At 40.4% G+C, this 15,307-nt stretch overlaps 1 protein-coding gene across 2 annotated transcripts in view; it reads left to right on the plus strand.

Annotated features, from left to right (window-relative positions):
• LYST (lysosomal trafficking regulator) overlaps positions 1-15,307 on the plus strand; it is a 154,227-nt gene that overhangs the window by 131,926 nt on the left and 6,994 nt on the right. For both annotated transcript variants that reach the window (XM_054022597.1, XM_054022598.1), the window contains exons 46-50: positions 853-1,042; positions 4,370-4,506; positions 6,287-6,385; positions 14,374-14,513; positions 14,695-14,792. In XM_054022597.1, the coding sequence (XP_053878572.1) occupies positions 853-1,042; positions 4,370-4,506; positions 6,287-6,385; positions 14,374-14,513; positions 14,695-14,792 (664 nt within the window). The remainder of the gene's footprint in view (positions 1-852; positions 1,043-4,369; positions 4,507-6,286; positions 6,386-14,373; positions 14,514-14,694; positions 14,793-15,307) is intronic.

The raw sequence follows: 15,307 nt of genomic DNA on the forward strand, positions 1-15,307 counted from the left end.
GATATGCTTATTGTGCAGGAGGCACTGAATAGAATTCTTATATTAGATCAGTATAGTCCACCATGTCAGCTGTCTGGTCTTTTTCAATATAGAATGCTTCAGAGCATTCTAATCCCTAAGTTGCACCTCACTGTTAATGCTGTACCATGGGGAGAATATATAATATTAGTGAAGTTACATTGTAATATATTTTAATTTTTGGTATTTGATATATGAAAAAGTAGAATAAATTTTCACTAGTCTTTCTTGAAGCAAAGAGAATGCCAGTACTTGCACTGCACTTAAATGTTTGTTTGCTGGCTTGCTAGTTACATGCCTTGAATGGTGAATTCTTGGTCCAGTGTTGAAATATAGGGTGGTGAACAATCTGTATCAACATTTTGTCTAGTTTAGCATTCTTTGTGGGGAAAAATGCCCCCTTCACTTCAGACACTTATTTTCTCTAAAACCTAATCAGGAATTTGGCCCAGGTTTATAGAAATGGAAAACTGATGTTTCACTGTACTTTGTTTCTTGAACTCTGCAAGTTACCAGTTTTCTAGTCAAGCCTATAAAGAACTGACTAAATAAATAAGTTGGCACAATAAAAGATATTATCTCACCCTCCTTGTGTCTCTGAATAAACAGAACTCACTTGAAATTAATATCTTAGCATATGACATTAAATTGCCTTTTTCCATAATTTTATTTTTCTTTATAACAGAGTAAAGTATAGACCCTGTCATATAAAGTACCACAAGACTAGGATAATTTATAGGAGTCTTATTTATAATGTACTTTTTCCTCATATAAAATAGCATTGCTCTGTTACACTGACTATTTTAATTGGCATTTTATTTGTCTTTGCTCTAGAGTCCTTTGCCTTGGATAAAAGGTTTAAAGTGGGGGGAATATGTAGGTTCCCCAAGTGCTCCAGATCCAGTTGTTTGCTTCAGCCAGCCACATGGAGAAAGGTTTGGCTCTCTGCAGGCTCTGCCAACTAGGGCCATCTGTGGTTTGTCCCAAAAGTTCTGCCTTTTGATGATCTACAGCAAAGAGCAAGGTAAGGAAGCCTTACCAGAAATCAATTTCATGTTTACCCTCTACGTATGAAATACTGGAAAAACTTAACCAGTTGCCGAGTCATAATCATACTATATTTTTATAGTGCCACTCTAATACTCTAGCAGAGTGCTCAAGTTTGCAGTCTTATTCTGCTAAGGATTGTAAATAGAATTATTAAGTAAATTTTTAATAAAGGTGCTGGATTTCAAGAATTCTTATCAATTAGTTTGGTATTTTCATTAAAATAACTCAACTTGGTGTTTTTAAAATATCAGAACTCTAGAAACCCACAATTCTTCTTCAAGTGATTGTATATGTCCATTCCACTGTAGCTGAGTGCGCGGCCAGAGAATGGTTGTTGGAGATTCCTCCCTCCTCCCCCTGCAGCGATACCTGTCAAGGGACATGAACACCCTCTGCTGCTATATGCCACTGTGTGCAGGTATAAAGGGCAGAGCTGCCCCCAAATTTCCTCAGTTCCTTCTTACCACCAATGACGGTGGTTGGAGCAATTATAGCTTTGTTACTGTAAGTTCTTCCCTCATTCCTCATTAAAAAGTTGAGAACTCTGGTATTGGAGCCTCCCTATACAGCCTTCTATAAGGACAAGATTTACCTTCACCCTTGCCCAAAATTCCTGAAAAAGATAGTTTCCAACTTTCACATTAATCAGGCAATTTGTTCGCCACCGTTCTTCCCAAAACCTCATATTCACAGAGATGAAGAGAAGCTCCACCATTTTTAGACATCAGAAGAGCTGTAGTGTTTTACCTGGGCTGGACTAAATTGTTTAGGTGTCATGATCACAGTTGTTCATTGTGGTGGTGGACCTGGTTTCCTCTTAAGCTTCTATGATTTTCTGGGCACAAGTTCCTATTCCTGACATTTGCAAATGACAACTTGGTTGTCCATGCACATTTGCTTCTTATTATACTATAGCCATTCATTCCAGAAATTATGCCAGATTTGGGCTTGCTGTTCTACAATCACTGTTCAAATAGACTTTGGGATCACCTCCAGATGGATCTGCTTGTGAGTCCTCTACAGTGGAATGGATATGTGCAATCACTTGAAGAAACTGTTACCTGTCTTTCCATAATTGTTGATCTTCGAGATGTGTTGCACATGTTCATTCTACTACCCACCCTCCTTCCCCTCGCTATCAGAGCCTTTCCAGTAAGAAAAAAGTGAGGTGGGTTGATAGTGGTTCCGCCCTTTATACCTGCATGCAGTGGTGCATGGCAGCAGAGGGCATTCAAGCTGCCCCAGTTGGTACTGCTTAGGGGAAAAAATCTCCGACAAAAGTGCGCTGGGCACGCGCTCACATAGCGTGGAATCACAGGTGCCCCCACACACCCTTTCCCCAAGACCCCGCTCCACCTCTTCCTGCCCCTTCCTGACCAGTTCCACCCCCTCCTTCGAGCACGCCCGGTCCCTGCTCCTTCCTCCCTCGCAGCGCCTCCTGCACGCTGTGAAACAGCTGATTGCAGTGGGCAGGAGGTCCTGGGTGACCAGACAGCAAGTGTGAAAAATCGGGACGGGGTGGGGGTAATAGGATCCTATATAAGAAAAAGACCCAAAAATCGGGACTGTCCCTATAAAGTCGGGACATCTGGTCACCCTACCTGGGAGGGAGGAGGAGGAGTTGATCAGCAGGGCTGTCGGTGGGAGGGAGGGGGAACTTGGCTGCCAGTGGGTGCTAAGCACCCACTGATTTTTTTTCCATGGGTGCTCCAGCCCTGGAACACCCACAGAGTCAGTACCTATGAGTGGAATGGACATGTGCAACACCTCTCGAAGAACAACAGTTAGGGAAAGGCAGGTAACTTTCTTTGCCAACATATCCAGAGAACCAGAGTATTGGTGAACAAGTAAATGAATAGAAGAGCAGTAGGAGGGAGAAGTGAAGGAATAATTGTTGGAGGATGGAATGGGGGATGAGTAAGGGAAACAAAAGTAGAACTGCAAGGCAGAAGGCTTTGTTGTCAGGTTAACTCAATGGAATTAAAGCCTATTGATATATGTACAAATGGGTTTTAATAATTGCCTCTCTTGCATTAAAGCATTTTACTTGCCAGGATTTTCAAAAATGAGAGCCAACTTAGGCTCTGAAGTCCACAGGCACCTAAAATAAGTTGTCTCTCTTTCAGAAGTGTTGAGTTCTCAGCGATGCCCAGGGAAGAGAGTAGTGGTGGTCAAAAAATAGGACCTAATTTCCACAGAAATAGTCACAAAAATTGTCTCCCCCCCACCCCACCCCCCCAAGTTCAAAATATCAATGAAAACTTTTGTCAAAATGGCAGACTTTGAAAAATGTCAATGAGCTCTAATACTCAGCACTTTTGAAAATCAGGCCACTTTATTTAGGAGCCTAAAGATGGATGTTGTAGCCTAATTGGAGACACCCATTTTAAAAAAACTTTGGCCATTGTATCCTAGCCTAATAAAGCAAGATGCGTGTTGTATATTAACCGTGGATTTTTACAAATAGCTGCCAAAATGATCCGTTATGTAATCACACATGACAGATGTGAGACCTGGGAAGTGTAAGGAGTTCAGATGACTACATTGAAATGTGCCAGACAGGCATGAATTTTGGGACAATAAGTATTTAAGTGGGTTTCCTGGGGAATCCCTGGCAAGTGGTTAATGTAAATTCCACAACCCCCATTATGCAAAAACCCAGAGATTTGAAGCTACACCCTGAGGAGAGGGCCATTGACTGGTGATTACCTGTTCTCAGAGTTGGAGAATAATGGCCTGAGCTGTTTAAAGAAACAGCTGACTGTCCAGTTGGGGTCTGGTTCCTGATCCACCTAAAAGCTGACATGAACTTGGGACCAAGGGAGCAAACCCATTTATGTGGTTTGAAAGACTGGCACCTAAGAGCGCTCTGCAGGAGTTGGGGGTGACCTCTGGTACGCTTTTAGTATGTGTCTAGCTTTTTTTTATTGTTTTTTTTTTTGTTTTTGTTTTTTTCTGTAATGCTTTTGCCCTAAGCATATAAATGCAGTTTGCTTTGTAAAAGCTGTTTGGTAACTGGTATACACTGCTTTAGCCCCTGGAGAAAGTGTTAACCACAGGTGCTGGATTCCAGTCAGACCTGCTGGGAAATTGCAGTGAGGTGCAGAGGGACTGCAAGCCTAAACCCCCAGTCTGAAGGGAGAGAGACCTGAATCTCTGCACCAAGAGAGGTGGTGGCTGGAAGTCTAAAAACTTAATTGGGTGCCCTCATTGAAGACTGGAGAGGCGGGCGGCAAAGGTGCAGTAACCCTGAAACTGTGACAGCATACTTGACACGCAACATATAATGCCTTTCCTGCAGGTGTGAGAAGCATGCACAGTACAGATATCCAGTGGTCAGCCATTCTGAGTTGGGGATATGCTGATAACATTTTAAGACTAAAAAGCAAGCAAAGTGAACCTCCAATAAATTTTATACAGAGTTCACAGTTGCACCAGGTAAAACTCTTTTTTTAAAGTGTTTCTGATTGTAAAGTTAATGTATTTGTAAAAGGTGCTCTATATGACATCACTGAAAACTGAAATCTATTTTTAATAGAGAACATGTACAGCCTAGGTAGTGATAGTGCAAATTTCATAGCCTTCCACCACCATTCCTGATCACTTTAACCTAGGGTGACCAGACAGCAAATGTGAAAAATCAGGACATGGGGTGGGGGGTAATAGGAGCCTATATTAAAAAAAGACCCAAAAATCGGGACTGTCCCTATAAAATCAGGACATCTGGTCACCCTACTTTAACCCCAGTGCACTGCACCTTTACTTTTGGGGAACAGTTTCTAACAATGCAAGGTTTAGCATCCATGCCCATGTAGTCCTTAGAGTCTCTTAAAATGCCAGCAGGGTGCTCAATGTGATGTGGGCACATATACAGTGGGAACTAAGGTGGATCCCGTAGGTCCCTTAATATATGCCATCAGATAAGTGTCTTTAGTCGCTCGCTATCTTGTTCATGCTTGAACCAGTGACAGAGATGTAAGGCTCTGTAGCCCATTATCAATGTCAGCATCACCTTGTCCTTGATGACATTCTTTATTATGTGATCATAAGGATTTCAATCAGTTCTTCAAAAGCATGTAATGGAGTGGGGGAGACAAACTTACATCCCAGGTTTAAACTCAGCTGCACTCATTTGCTTTGCTGATTAGTATTTTGCTTATGTCTGTCTAGGAATTACGCTAAATGCCACATTCGTTTTCTGGGGCATACCCATTTTTGGATGAGCCCCTCCAAACTCTCCAAAATGCCTCCACCTCCCCCCAAAAAAACTTTATTTACCTTTTTGGTGGTTCTTCTTCCATTTCCATCCACCAAATATCCCTCTTTCTTACTTCTTCTCCACTAAATTTTCCTATTCAATCTCTCTGCTCCCAAAATTTGCTTCTGATTCTGCTCTTCTATCCTGGCAGAAAAACCATTATTGGATATGTCCTCATGAGTTTATAGAACTTTCCAAACAATCTGTTTCTAGGCTGAGAACAAGAGTAGGGAAGATCATAGATCCCTTAAAATATTGGTATGTGTGGGGTGCGGAATAAGTGCCTCCTTGTTGGCTCTACGGTTTGTACAGTCAAAAATGTTGATTAAAGACAAAATGGAAAAAGTCAGAGTGAGACCCTCACCCTACACTGGCCTCTTTATACCACATAAGAGTCAGAACTGCATAAAGATGCTCTGAAAGCCCTGCATCTGACTGTGATATGATTCTTCCAGCAAAGATACCATGAAAGACCGCAGCAAGAATATTTTCCAAAGACCACCTTGCAAACCCTGATATAGGGCATGTGAGAGGGGTGCATCAAGGATGGGGACAAAGCACACAGCCCTGGGAGGCTGCTATAACTTACACAGACCCTTAGGACTGTCCAAATTACGCCAAGGCCTCTCCAGCCAGCAGAGCAGCCCAGGATCAGGAGGGCAGAAAGTTACCTTAACACATACCTCCATCTCTTTGAGCTGAGAGTTCTGTGCTATGTATTTTAGAGATGCACCACATAATTTCACCCATAATTTTAACTCTAACTATGCAAAATGTATGACCTTCTGCAGATTTATTGAACTGCTCTTGGGCTTCCATTTTGGGTCAGGTATTTTATTTATTGCATGTTTTTCTTAGGAAAACCAACAAAAACAGATTTGATAAAATAGCTAGGTATAATGAAATAGAATGTATTTAAAATAGTACTTAATTTTCTCTGGCTCTTTTTTTTCCTCCAAGGTAACAAGTTGTGCTTGGGTACCAGACAGTTGCCAGCTTTTTACAGGTAGCAAATCTGGTGTCATCACAGCATATATGAACAGATTCTCTAGCAATATGGTAAGTATATCAGACAGGATTTATAATTAGAAATTTAGCTATATTACATTATTTTTCTTTTCTTATCCTTGCTGTTGTTTACTTCACTCCTTAAAACTAGACTTGTATTATTAAAACTGCCTTGTATGTAGGGTTTTTTAAACTAAAAGAGGCTTTCAAAGTACCCTATCATATACATTTTGACAAATAATTTAAATTTTGAATTCTGCATTTTAATAACCATTTGATTGGTGCCCAACTTTTCTCTCTTTCCCACCATCCCACCTTTAAAGAAAAATAAATGACTTTCCCACCCTATTTTACTTTCAAAGCAAATCCTGATTTTTGTTGTGTTTGAGGACTGTACTTAGTTACTAGTACATCAGCATCAGGACTCCAGACATTTACTGTCCAAAGGAATAAATCTACTGTCCAGATGCAGACATGAGAGATCAGAGTGAGGGGATACCACTACTCAGGGCACCCTGACAAAGGGGAAGGCCAGCCCCTCTGACAGAGACTCCAGTATCTTCTCCAGGTACCAAAATGCCATGTCTGGACATTGCTCTTCTATCCACCCCTGACTAATAGGTGGCTGATAAATTTGAATCTCCACCTTACCCTCTCTAACTGCTGTGGAAGAAAGAAGGGAATTCTCGGAGTAAATCCTTGCCCCCTTGAAGTCAATGGGAGTCTTGTCCAACTTCCTGTTCCTGAGCAAGCTTAGAGAAGCTAGCCAAATTCCAACTACAAGCTCACCTTACAGACGCCCCCCGACTTATGCAATCATTCCGTTCCGGAAAGCCTTGCGTAACTCAAATTTTGCGTAAGTCGGAAACATATACCCATACAGTACGCAAAAATTTCCGCAACTCGAAAATCCTATTTCTGGCTGATGGAACTTTTTCTGTAAGTGCAAATTTGCGTAAGTCGGGTCTTGTGTAACCCAGGGAGCGTCTGTACTGAAGTTAATACTCTAGATATGGCATAATCTGGATTCAGGCCAGGTCATGGAACTGAAACCGCTTTAATGGCATTGATGGGTAAAGGGAAGACGTCCATTCTCATTCCACTGGACGTTTCTGTAGCATTTGACACTGTCAGCCATGCACTACCTAAACTTGTCTTGCCTGAGATGTGGCAGGGGTCCACGATGATGCACTGAAGTGACTTGAGTCCTTCCTTGAGAGACAACCCAATGAGTAAGGATGGAAAAATAGCACCTCTGCCACCAGACCCCTCCCTTGTGAAGTCCAACAGGAATCAATTGTGTCCCAGTGCCTGTTGAACATCTACATTCACCTACCAGACAAATTGGTCAGATAACATGAACTCAAATATCAGCAATATGCAGATGACACAAAGTTCAGACTATTCTTCACCACATACAACCATATCACAGCCACCAAGATAGTGCAGTGCTTGGATCGGATCAGCTCAAGGGTGAAGAACAAGCTGGCTGAAGTGGAACCCATGCAATACAGAAATGATGCCGGTGAGCAGAGGAAAGTACTTTGAAAAGTTTGCAACCACAGTGCGAGCTCCTTCAGTTGAAGGTGCACACCCACAATTGGTCAATTCAGTCCCTAGTTTAGGAGAACACTTGAATTCCTTGCTGACACTAAGCTGTTGCATACACACCATCTGTCAGTAGAGCTGGGCAAATAATATAAGAACGGCCATATTGGGTCAGACCAAAGGTCCGTCAAGCCCAGTATCCTGTCCTCTGACAGTAGCCAATGGCAGGTGCCACAAAGGAATGAACAGACAGGTTATCAAGTGATCCATGCCCTGTCACCCAGTCCCAGTTTCTGGTAAACAGAGGGACACCATTCCTGCCTGTCCTGGCTAATAGCCATTGATGGACCTATCTTCCATGAATCTATATAGCTCCCTTTTGAACCCCGTTATAGTATTGGCCTTCACAACACCCTCTGGCAAGGAGTTCCAGAGGTTGACAGTCCGTTGCGTGAAAAAATGCTTTCTTGTGTTTGTTTTAAACTTGCTACCTATTAATTTCATTTGGTGGCCCCTTGTTCTTGTATTATGAGAAGGAGTAAATAACACTTCATTACTTTCTCTATACCACTCATGATTTTATAGACTTCTATCATATCTCCTCTTAGTTGCCTCTTTTCCAAGCTGAAAAGTCCCAGTCTTATTAATCTCTCCTCATACGGAAGCCGTTCTATACCCCTAATAATTTTTGTTGCCTTTTTCTGAACCTTTTCCAATTCTAATATATCTTTTTTGAGATTGGGCTCACATCTGCATGCAGTATTCAAGGTATGGGCGTACTATGGATTTATATAGAGGTAATATATTTTCTGTCTTATTAATCCCTTTCTTGATGATTCCCAACATTCTGTTCGCTTTTTTGACTTCCGCTGCACATTGAGTGGATGATTTCAGACAACTATCCACAATAACTTCAATATCTTTCTTGAGTGGTAACAGCTAATTTAGACCCCATCGTTGTATATGTATAGTTAGGATTATGTTTTCCAATGTGCATTACTTTGCATTTATCAACATTAAATTTCATCTGCCATTTTGTTGCCCAGTCACCCAGTTTTGTGAGATCCTTTTGTAGCTCTTCGCAGTCTGCCTGGGACTTAACTATCTTGAGTAGCTTTGTATCATCTGCAAATTTTGCCACCTCACTGTTTACCCCTTTTTCCAGATCGTTTATGAACATGTTAAATAGGACTGGGCCCAATACAGATCCCTGTGGGACACCACTATTTACCTCTCTCCATTCTGAAAACTGACCATTTATTCTTACCCTTTGTTTCCTATCTTTTAACCAGTTACCAATCCATGAGAGAACCTTCACTCTTATCCCATGACTGCTTATTTTGCAGAAGAGCCTTTGGTGAGGGACCTTGGCAAAGGCTTTCTGAAAATCTAAATACACTATATCGGGGTAGGCAACCTATGGCACATATGCCAAAGGTGGCACGTGAGCTGATTTTCAGTGGCACTCACGCTGCCCGGGTCCTGGCCACCAGTCCGAGGGGCTCTGCATTTTAATTTAATTTTAAATGAAGCTTCTTAAACATTTTAAAAATCTTATTTACTTTACATACAACAGTTTAGTTATATAATATAGACTTATAGAAAGAGACCTTCTAAAAATGTTAAAGTGTATTACTGGCACACAAAACCTTAAATTAGAGTGAATAAATGAAGACTCGGCACACCACTTCTGAAAGGTTGCCGACCCCTGCACTATATCCACTGGATCTCCTTTGTCCGCATGCTTGTTGACCCTCTCAGAGAATTCTAGTAGATTGGTGAGGCATGATTCCCTTTACAAAAACCATGTTGACTATTTCCCAACAAATTATGTTCATCTGTGTCTGACAATTTTGTTCTTTTACAATAGTTTCAACCAATTTGCCTGGTACTGAAGTGAGGCTTACTGGCCTGTAGTTGCCAGGGTCACCTCTGGAGCCCTTTTTAAAAATTGGCATCACATTAGCTATTCTCCAGTCATTTGGTACAGAAGCTGATTTAAATGATAGGTTACAGATGACAGTTGTTGTCCTGCAATTTCACATTTGAGTTCCTTCAGAACTCTTGGGTGAATACCATCAGGTCCTGGAGACTTATTACTATTTAGTTTATCAATTTGTTCCAAAACCACCTCTAATGACACCTCAATTTGGGACAGTTCCTCAGATCTGTCACCCAAAAAGAATGGCTCAGGTTTTGGAATCTCCCTCACATCCTCAACAGTGAAGACCAATGCAAAGAATTAATTTAGTTTCTCCGCAATGGCCTTATCGTAGATAAATAGATTTTTCATTTTGCTGGCAATTCCAATAAACTGCAAAAACAAAACACTTTTTGGGTTGACCTGGAAACAGATTTTTTGGTGTCTGGTCAGAGAATCGAACAGCTGGGATGAAATAGTTTGTTTCAATTTGGGGCACTTTTGACATAACACCTCGGAATGGGATGGGTGTAGGAGGAAGCTGCCTCTTTAGGCCAGTAGTTAGGGAACTCACCTGGGACATGAGAAACCCCTGGTTCAATTCTTCTTCTCCCTGACATGGAGAGGGTTTGAACACGAGTTCCCACCCCTCAGGTGAGTGCCCTAACCACTGGACTATGTCAATTCAGTTATGGGACTTTCTGAATCTTTCCTATTGAAGCTTCTTACGAATAATTATAGCCCTTGGAGCAGAGACTAGACTTGGATGTCCCATATCATATTTGAGTGCCCTGACCACTAAGCTGTTTGTTCTAAACTGTTTGGTGAACAGGACAAAAATTTGTAAGTAGTTTTTGCGTTGACTGTAACTGCATTTTTCAGCAAATAAACTATTTCCCAAAAACTTTGTCCAGCTCTATCCATAAATAATGCTTTCTATCATCTCCAGTTGGTTAGGATGAACCATCCTGATGAACAGTGACCTGGATTCAGTTATTCACATCTTCATCATCGTTTGGCTGCGATACCTAATTGTGGTATATGTGGGCATGAAGCCTTCAGTGCTTTGGAAACTCCAACTAGTACAGAACCCTGCAGCACACCTCAATACACTAGCTACCACAAACAGATTAAATCTGTCCTCCGTTCTCTACACTGTCTTACCGCAGAACATCAAGTCAGGTTCAAGGTCTTGATCCTTAGCTTCAACACACTCAGTGGCCTGGGCCCAGAGTATCAAAAATATCACCTAAAGCTCTGGAATGAAAACCACGATCAACAGCTTCAGTCTTGTGGTACAATGGAGCTTTCTATAATAAGGTTAAAGCCCATTTGTGTGGAAGACAGAAACTTCTTGGAGGCCAGTAAGAGACTGGCACAAACTCACACAGGAACTAAGGACTCTTGCAGACCTTACCACATTCTGCTCTAAGTGCAAGGCATGCTTCTCTGATCTTGCCTTCTCGAAGGTAGACACATAACATCATGTATCAACTAATTTAAAAAAGAATCCTTACCAAAACACTCCTGCACACCTTTTCCCCAGTGATGAGACTAAATAACGTGTGACAGATGTTAGTCATATCGCTTCATGCATTGATGGAAGATGCTCAGGGTGTAAAATAGAATAGAACTGTAATGGAGCCAGGATTTTGCCTTCTGTTTTAAGTTGTCTTTTCTGTAAATAACTCCAGCATCAGCCTCTTCAGTAGTTCATAACTTTTTCCCAAGAAGTAGCAAATCGCTGACACAATTCTTGACAGTCCATCTTAGGCCACAGGGTTCTGAATAGCAACACTTAAAACTGGCCACAGTATTGTTTTATGTTGCATTTGCTTGATCAATCTAGGAGCAGCAACAGAGGCCTAAGTGCTCTCTGCAGATTGAGAAGGATTCCATTGCATCAAGGTTAAAACTTTGCAGAAATTCATGGCTCAAGCCCCACACACACTAGGAAAGCCCACTCACTGTGAGCAATTAATTTTTAAAGCCCCAAGCAATATCCGTTACATTTTTGGTAACTAAAATAGGAAATAAACTTTTTGTACAGAATACTTGTGTTTTAAAAATGCTAATAAAGAAACTAGCAATTTGTATTTGACAGCGGTAAGGCACTTTATAACTGCAAAGAGGAGTTCTTTGCTTTGCTCCTCAGGTGTCCTCTTGTGAGATCATGTTTGCTGAATCCCTCAGCACTGACACTTCTGTATACCTCAGGCAACATGACCTTGCTGCCAATTGTGTAGCATCTGTTGTTTAGTTAGTTGCCTGAGACAGGACTATAGGGAATGCCAGCATGTTTACTAGCATCTGTTCTGTAGTCAGCCCCCCAGCTGAGTGCTGATGTAGTGGAACAGCCTATTATAAATGCAGTACAGGATGTGTCAATCAGGGCAAATCTTCATGTGTAAATAATTAAAGCAAGGAGACAGGTATGATGTTGCTAATGGATAGACATAAGAGTCTAGAGAGCCCTGCTTTCAGAGATCTAGTGACCCATATCTGTGTTTGAAAAAGTCCAGACAAACTGCTCTTGTCTGCTACTTCTCCCAGGCATTGTCAATGTCTGTCATCCAAAACCCACTGAAGTACTGTTATGAGAAGTCACTCAAATCACTACCCTTAAAAGGCCTCAGCCAAGAGGTTTTGTTGGGCAAGTGGGTTGCTCCACGCTTTAGTTGTTCCTAATCTATCTGGGGCTTTCTTGCTAGCAGAGAGGGAAGCATTTTAACCTATTGTATATCCTTTTGAGAGAATAGATGAAACTGTGTGGTAATTATTGTATAATCCCTTACTCCAGTGCCTTAACCACAGCCATCCAGTCTAACACAGAAAGAGGGCATTTTAAATATATGACCAACTTTAAATCAATTTATTTTTATATCTATGCCACTTTAAAAATATTTTATTGTGAGTGGAATGTTTATATTAGTGTAGTGAAGTGGACATCAGCATTGGAAGGATAGATGGAAGAAATGAGTCTTAAGAGATTTGAAGGAGGAGGCGAGAGCTTCCATGGCACACAGTATTTACAAGTATGTTTCAGGCATAGAGGATAGCATGAAAAGTCATAGTTGCATGACTTATTAGCACAAATAAATTAGATTATCTGGTCCTAGAGTTCCATCCTTTCCCATTACTACCATTTTGTACTTTGTATTATGATAGTTCCTAGAAACTCCAATCCAGGATCAGGCCCCATTGAGCTAGGGACCGTAGAGACAAGCAGAGAATCCCTGTCCCAGAGATGTAGGTGTCAGCAAAAGGTGGACAAAACAGACAAATTAGATGGGGGGAGTGGAAAGATGAGGCAACAAAATAGTTTAGCAGAAAAATTAATCTTGGCTTGACACTTTCCCATTAAAAACCTTGTTCTAGTTCTGTTCTTAAAATTCTAAAATAATGGCAGACCATACTTCTATGAATAGTAGATACATTACTCTGAGGGGATGTAGAGACTGGATATTTTTAGCAGCAAGTATTATAGTACACAGTAGGAGAATGTTTATTGTTTTCTTGTGGTTGGTTAAATGAAACATCTCTAAATGTTTTATGATTATTAAAGGTCAATCTTGTCCTGACTAGTAATCAATGTAACTAGCACAGAGATGGATGTTGCTGTTTGTTGCTCAGATCATGCTAGAGAATATATAACTAGCATGTTGTGAGTGAAAACTATTACCAGTTCTTTCTCCTTTTCTGTTCTCTGATGACTCTTTTAATCTTTTAGTAGAGCTATTGTATGCCCTATTTCCTCTTCCAAATTCCTAGATTGTTTATTACTGTGCTCTGAGGTAGTAAAGAAGACCTATGGGAAAATTCATTGTAACAGAGAGACGTTTACCTTTCTTGTATAAACATTATTCCAATCTCCTTGTACACTGGACTTCTCTTAATTGGGCAATTATCATTCTGATTAAGCAACTCTTGTAATTTAGAGGGTGTTTTAAAAAAAAAAAAAAGTCTGAGGAATTGCAATGAAATAAAACACAAGAAGTAGCACTTATGCTTAGCAGTTTCATCTTTTCTTTGGCATTTAATTTTTGATAGTTTCTGTATTAGAGCAAAGCTTCAAATTTCACACCTATTTAATACCTAGTTAAGCCCCATCTAAGGACTTGGCACTGGCTCAATATGTTCCCATTAACTTGGGGTTTTTGCTAACTTTTTTTTAAAAAGTGCTGGTCATTGCCATTGACTGTCCCTCACCCCCCCGATATTTCCTCTCTAGCCAGTCAAACTGAAATATGGAGATCTAGCTGCCATCTCTATTTGAGCTACAGACTTCTTCTCAAAGCTTGTGTGTGTGAGAAATGGGAGAATCTAGCGCCTTTCACAGTTAATGTCTTACTCCAAATACTCGTGTCAGCAATGTGTCTGCTTCTTTAAAAGTCTTACAAAAAGCATCTGAACTGAAGATATGAAGCATTTAATCATGGAGTGCCAGTTCATTCCCTAAGATCTATATGTATTGATCAAATTGAAAACAATGGAAGCCACACTTCCAAAACAATAAATAAGTGGATGTGTTTAATAATTCAGGTCTCCTTTTAATATTGTTATTTTTCAGCATTCCGAGATAGAAATGGAATCTCAAGTACATCTATATGGTCACACAGCAGAGATAACCAGCTTATTTGTCTGCAAACCATATAGTATAATGATAAGTGTAAGCAAGGATGGAACCTGTATCATCTGGGATTTGAACAGGTACAAATATAATTTCCTAGGTTAGCCTAAAAATGCTTACTTTCTAACTATTTTTAAAATCTTTGTGTAAAATAATCATTTCAGATTATTACTTTCCAAGTATTTTAATCTTGTGTGAAACCAAAACTCAGTTTCCTGAAGCTAAACTGCGGGTTATTTAGAGATCTTTTATTCTTTGTAGGCTGTGCTATGTCCAAAGTCTTGCTGGACACAAGAGTCCTGTGACCGCAGTCTCTGGTAGTGAAATGACAGGTGATATTGCAACAGTTTGTGATTCAGGTATGTATGGTATCATGAATGAATAACCTATCCACATTCATAGACCAGATTTAAAGATGAACCAACTTTCCCAGTGCAATAGTTTGTCATGTGACTTGAATCATTTGAACAGCCAACTGATCAACTCAATAACCTATTTCTATATACAATATGATGTGTATCTGTTTTGTGTAGTTACAAATTTGCAAGTTGTAAGTGATTGACAGGACTGCATGTGTAATTTTTGATTTTTTTTAAAGATTTGAAAGTTTGAGTCCTGAGAAATTCAAATTCTATTAAGTTAATTACTTTCATGATAGCAGTGATTTGTTTTCCAAAATACTGTATCCTCCTAAGGCATTTTACTTGTACAAAGCAAAATTACATTTGCTAAAACTACAGACTTGTTGGAGTATTCAGATGTCCCTTAATATATGCACTATATTGAGGCACCACATATGCTATATTAACAAAGAGTTCATTACCTAGTGACTCAAAGCAAACAGGAAAAGCACGTGTGGTCTTGCTGTGACTGG

The sequence above is a fragment of the Malaclemys terrapin genome, chromosome 3 (assembly GCF_027887155.1).
Source record: "Malaclemys terrapin pileata isolate rMalTer1 chromosome 3, rMalTer1.hap1, whole genome shotgun sequence".
Lineage (NCBI taxonomy): Eukaryota > Metazoa > Chordata > Testudines > Emydidae > Malaclemys > Malaclemys terrapin.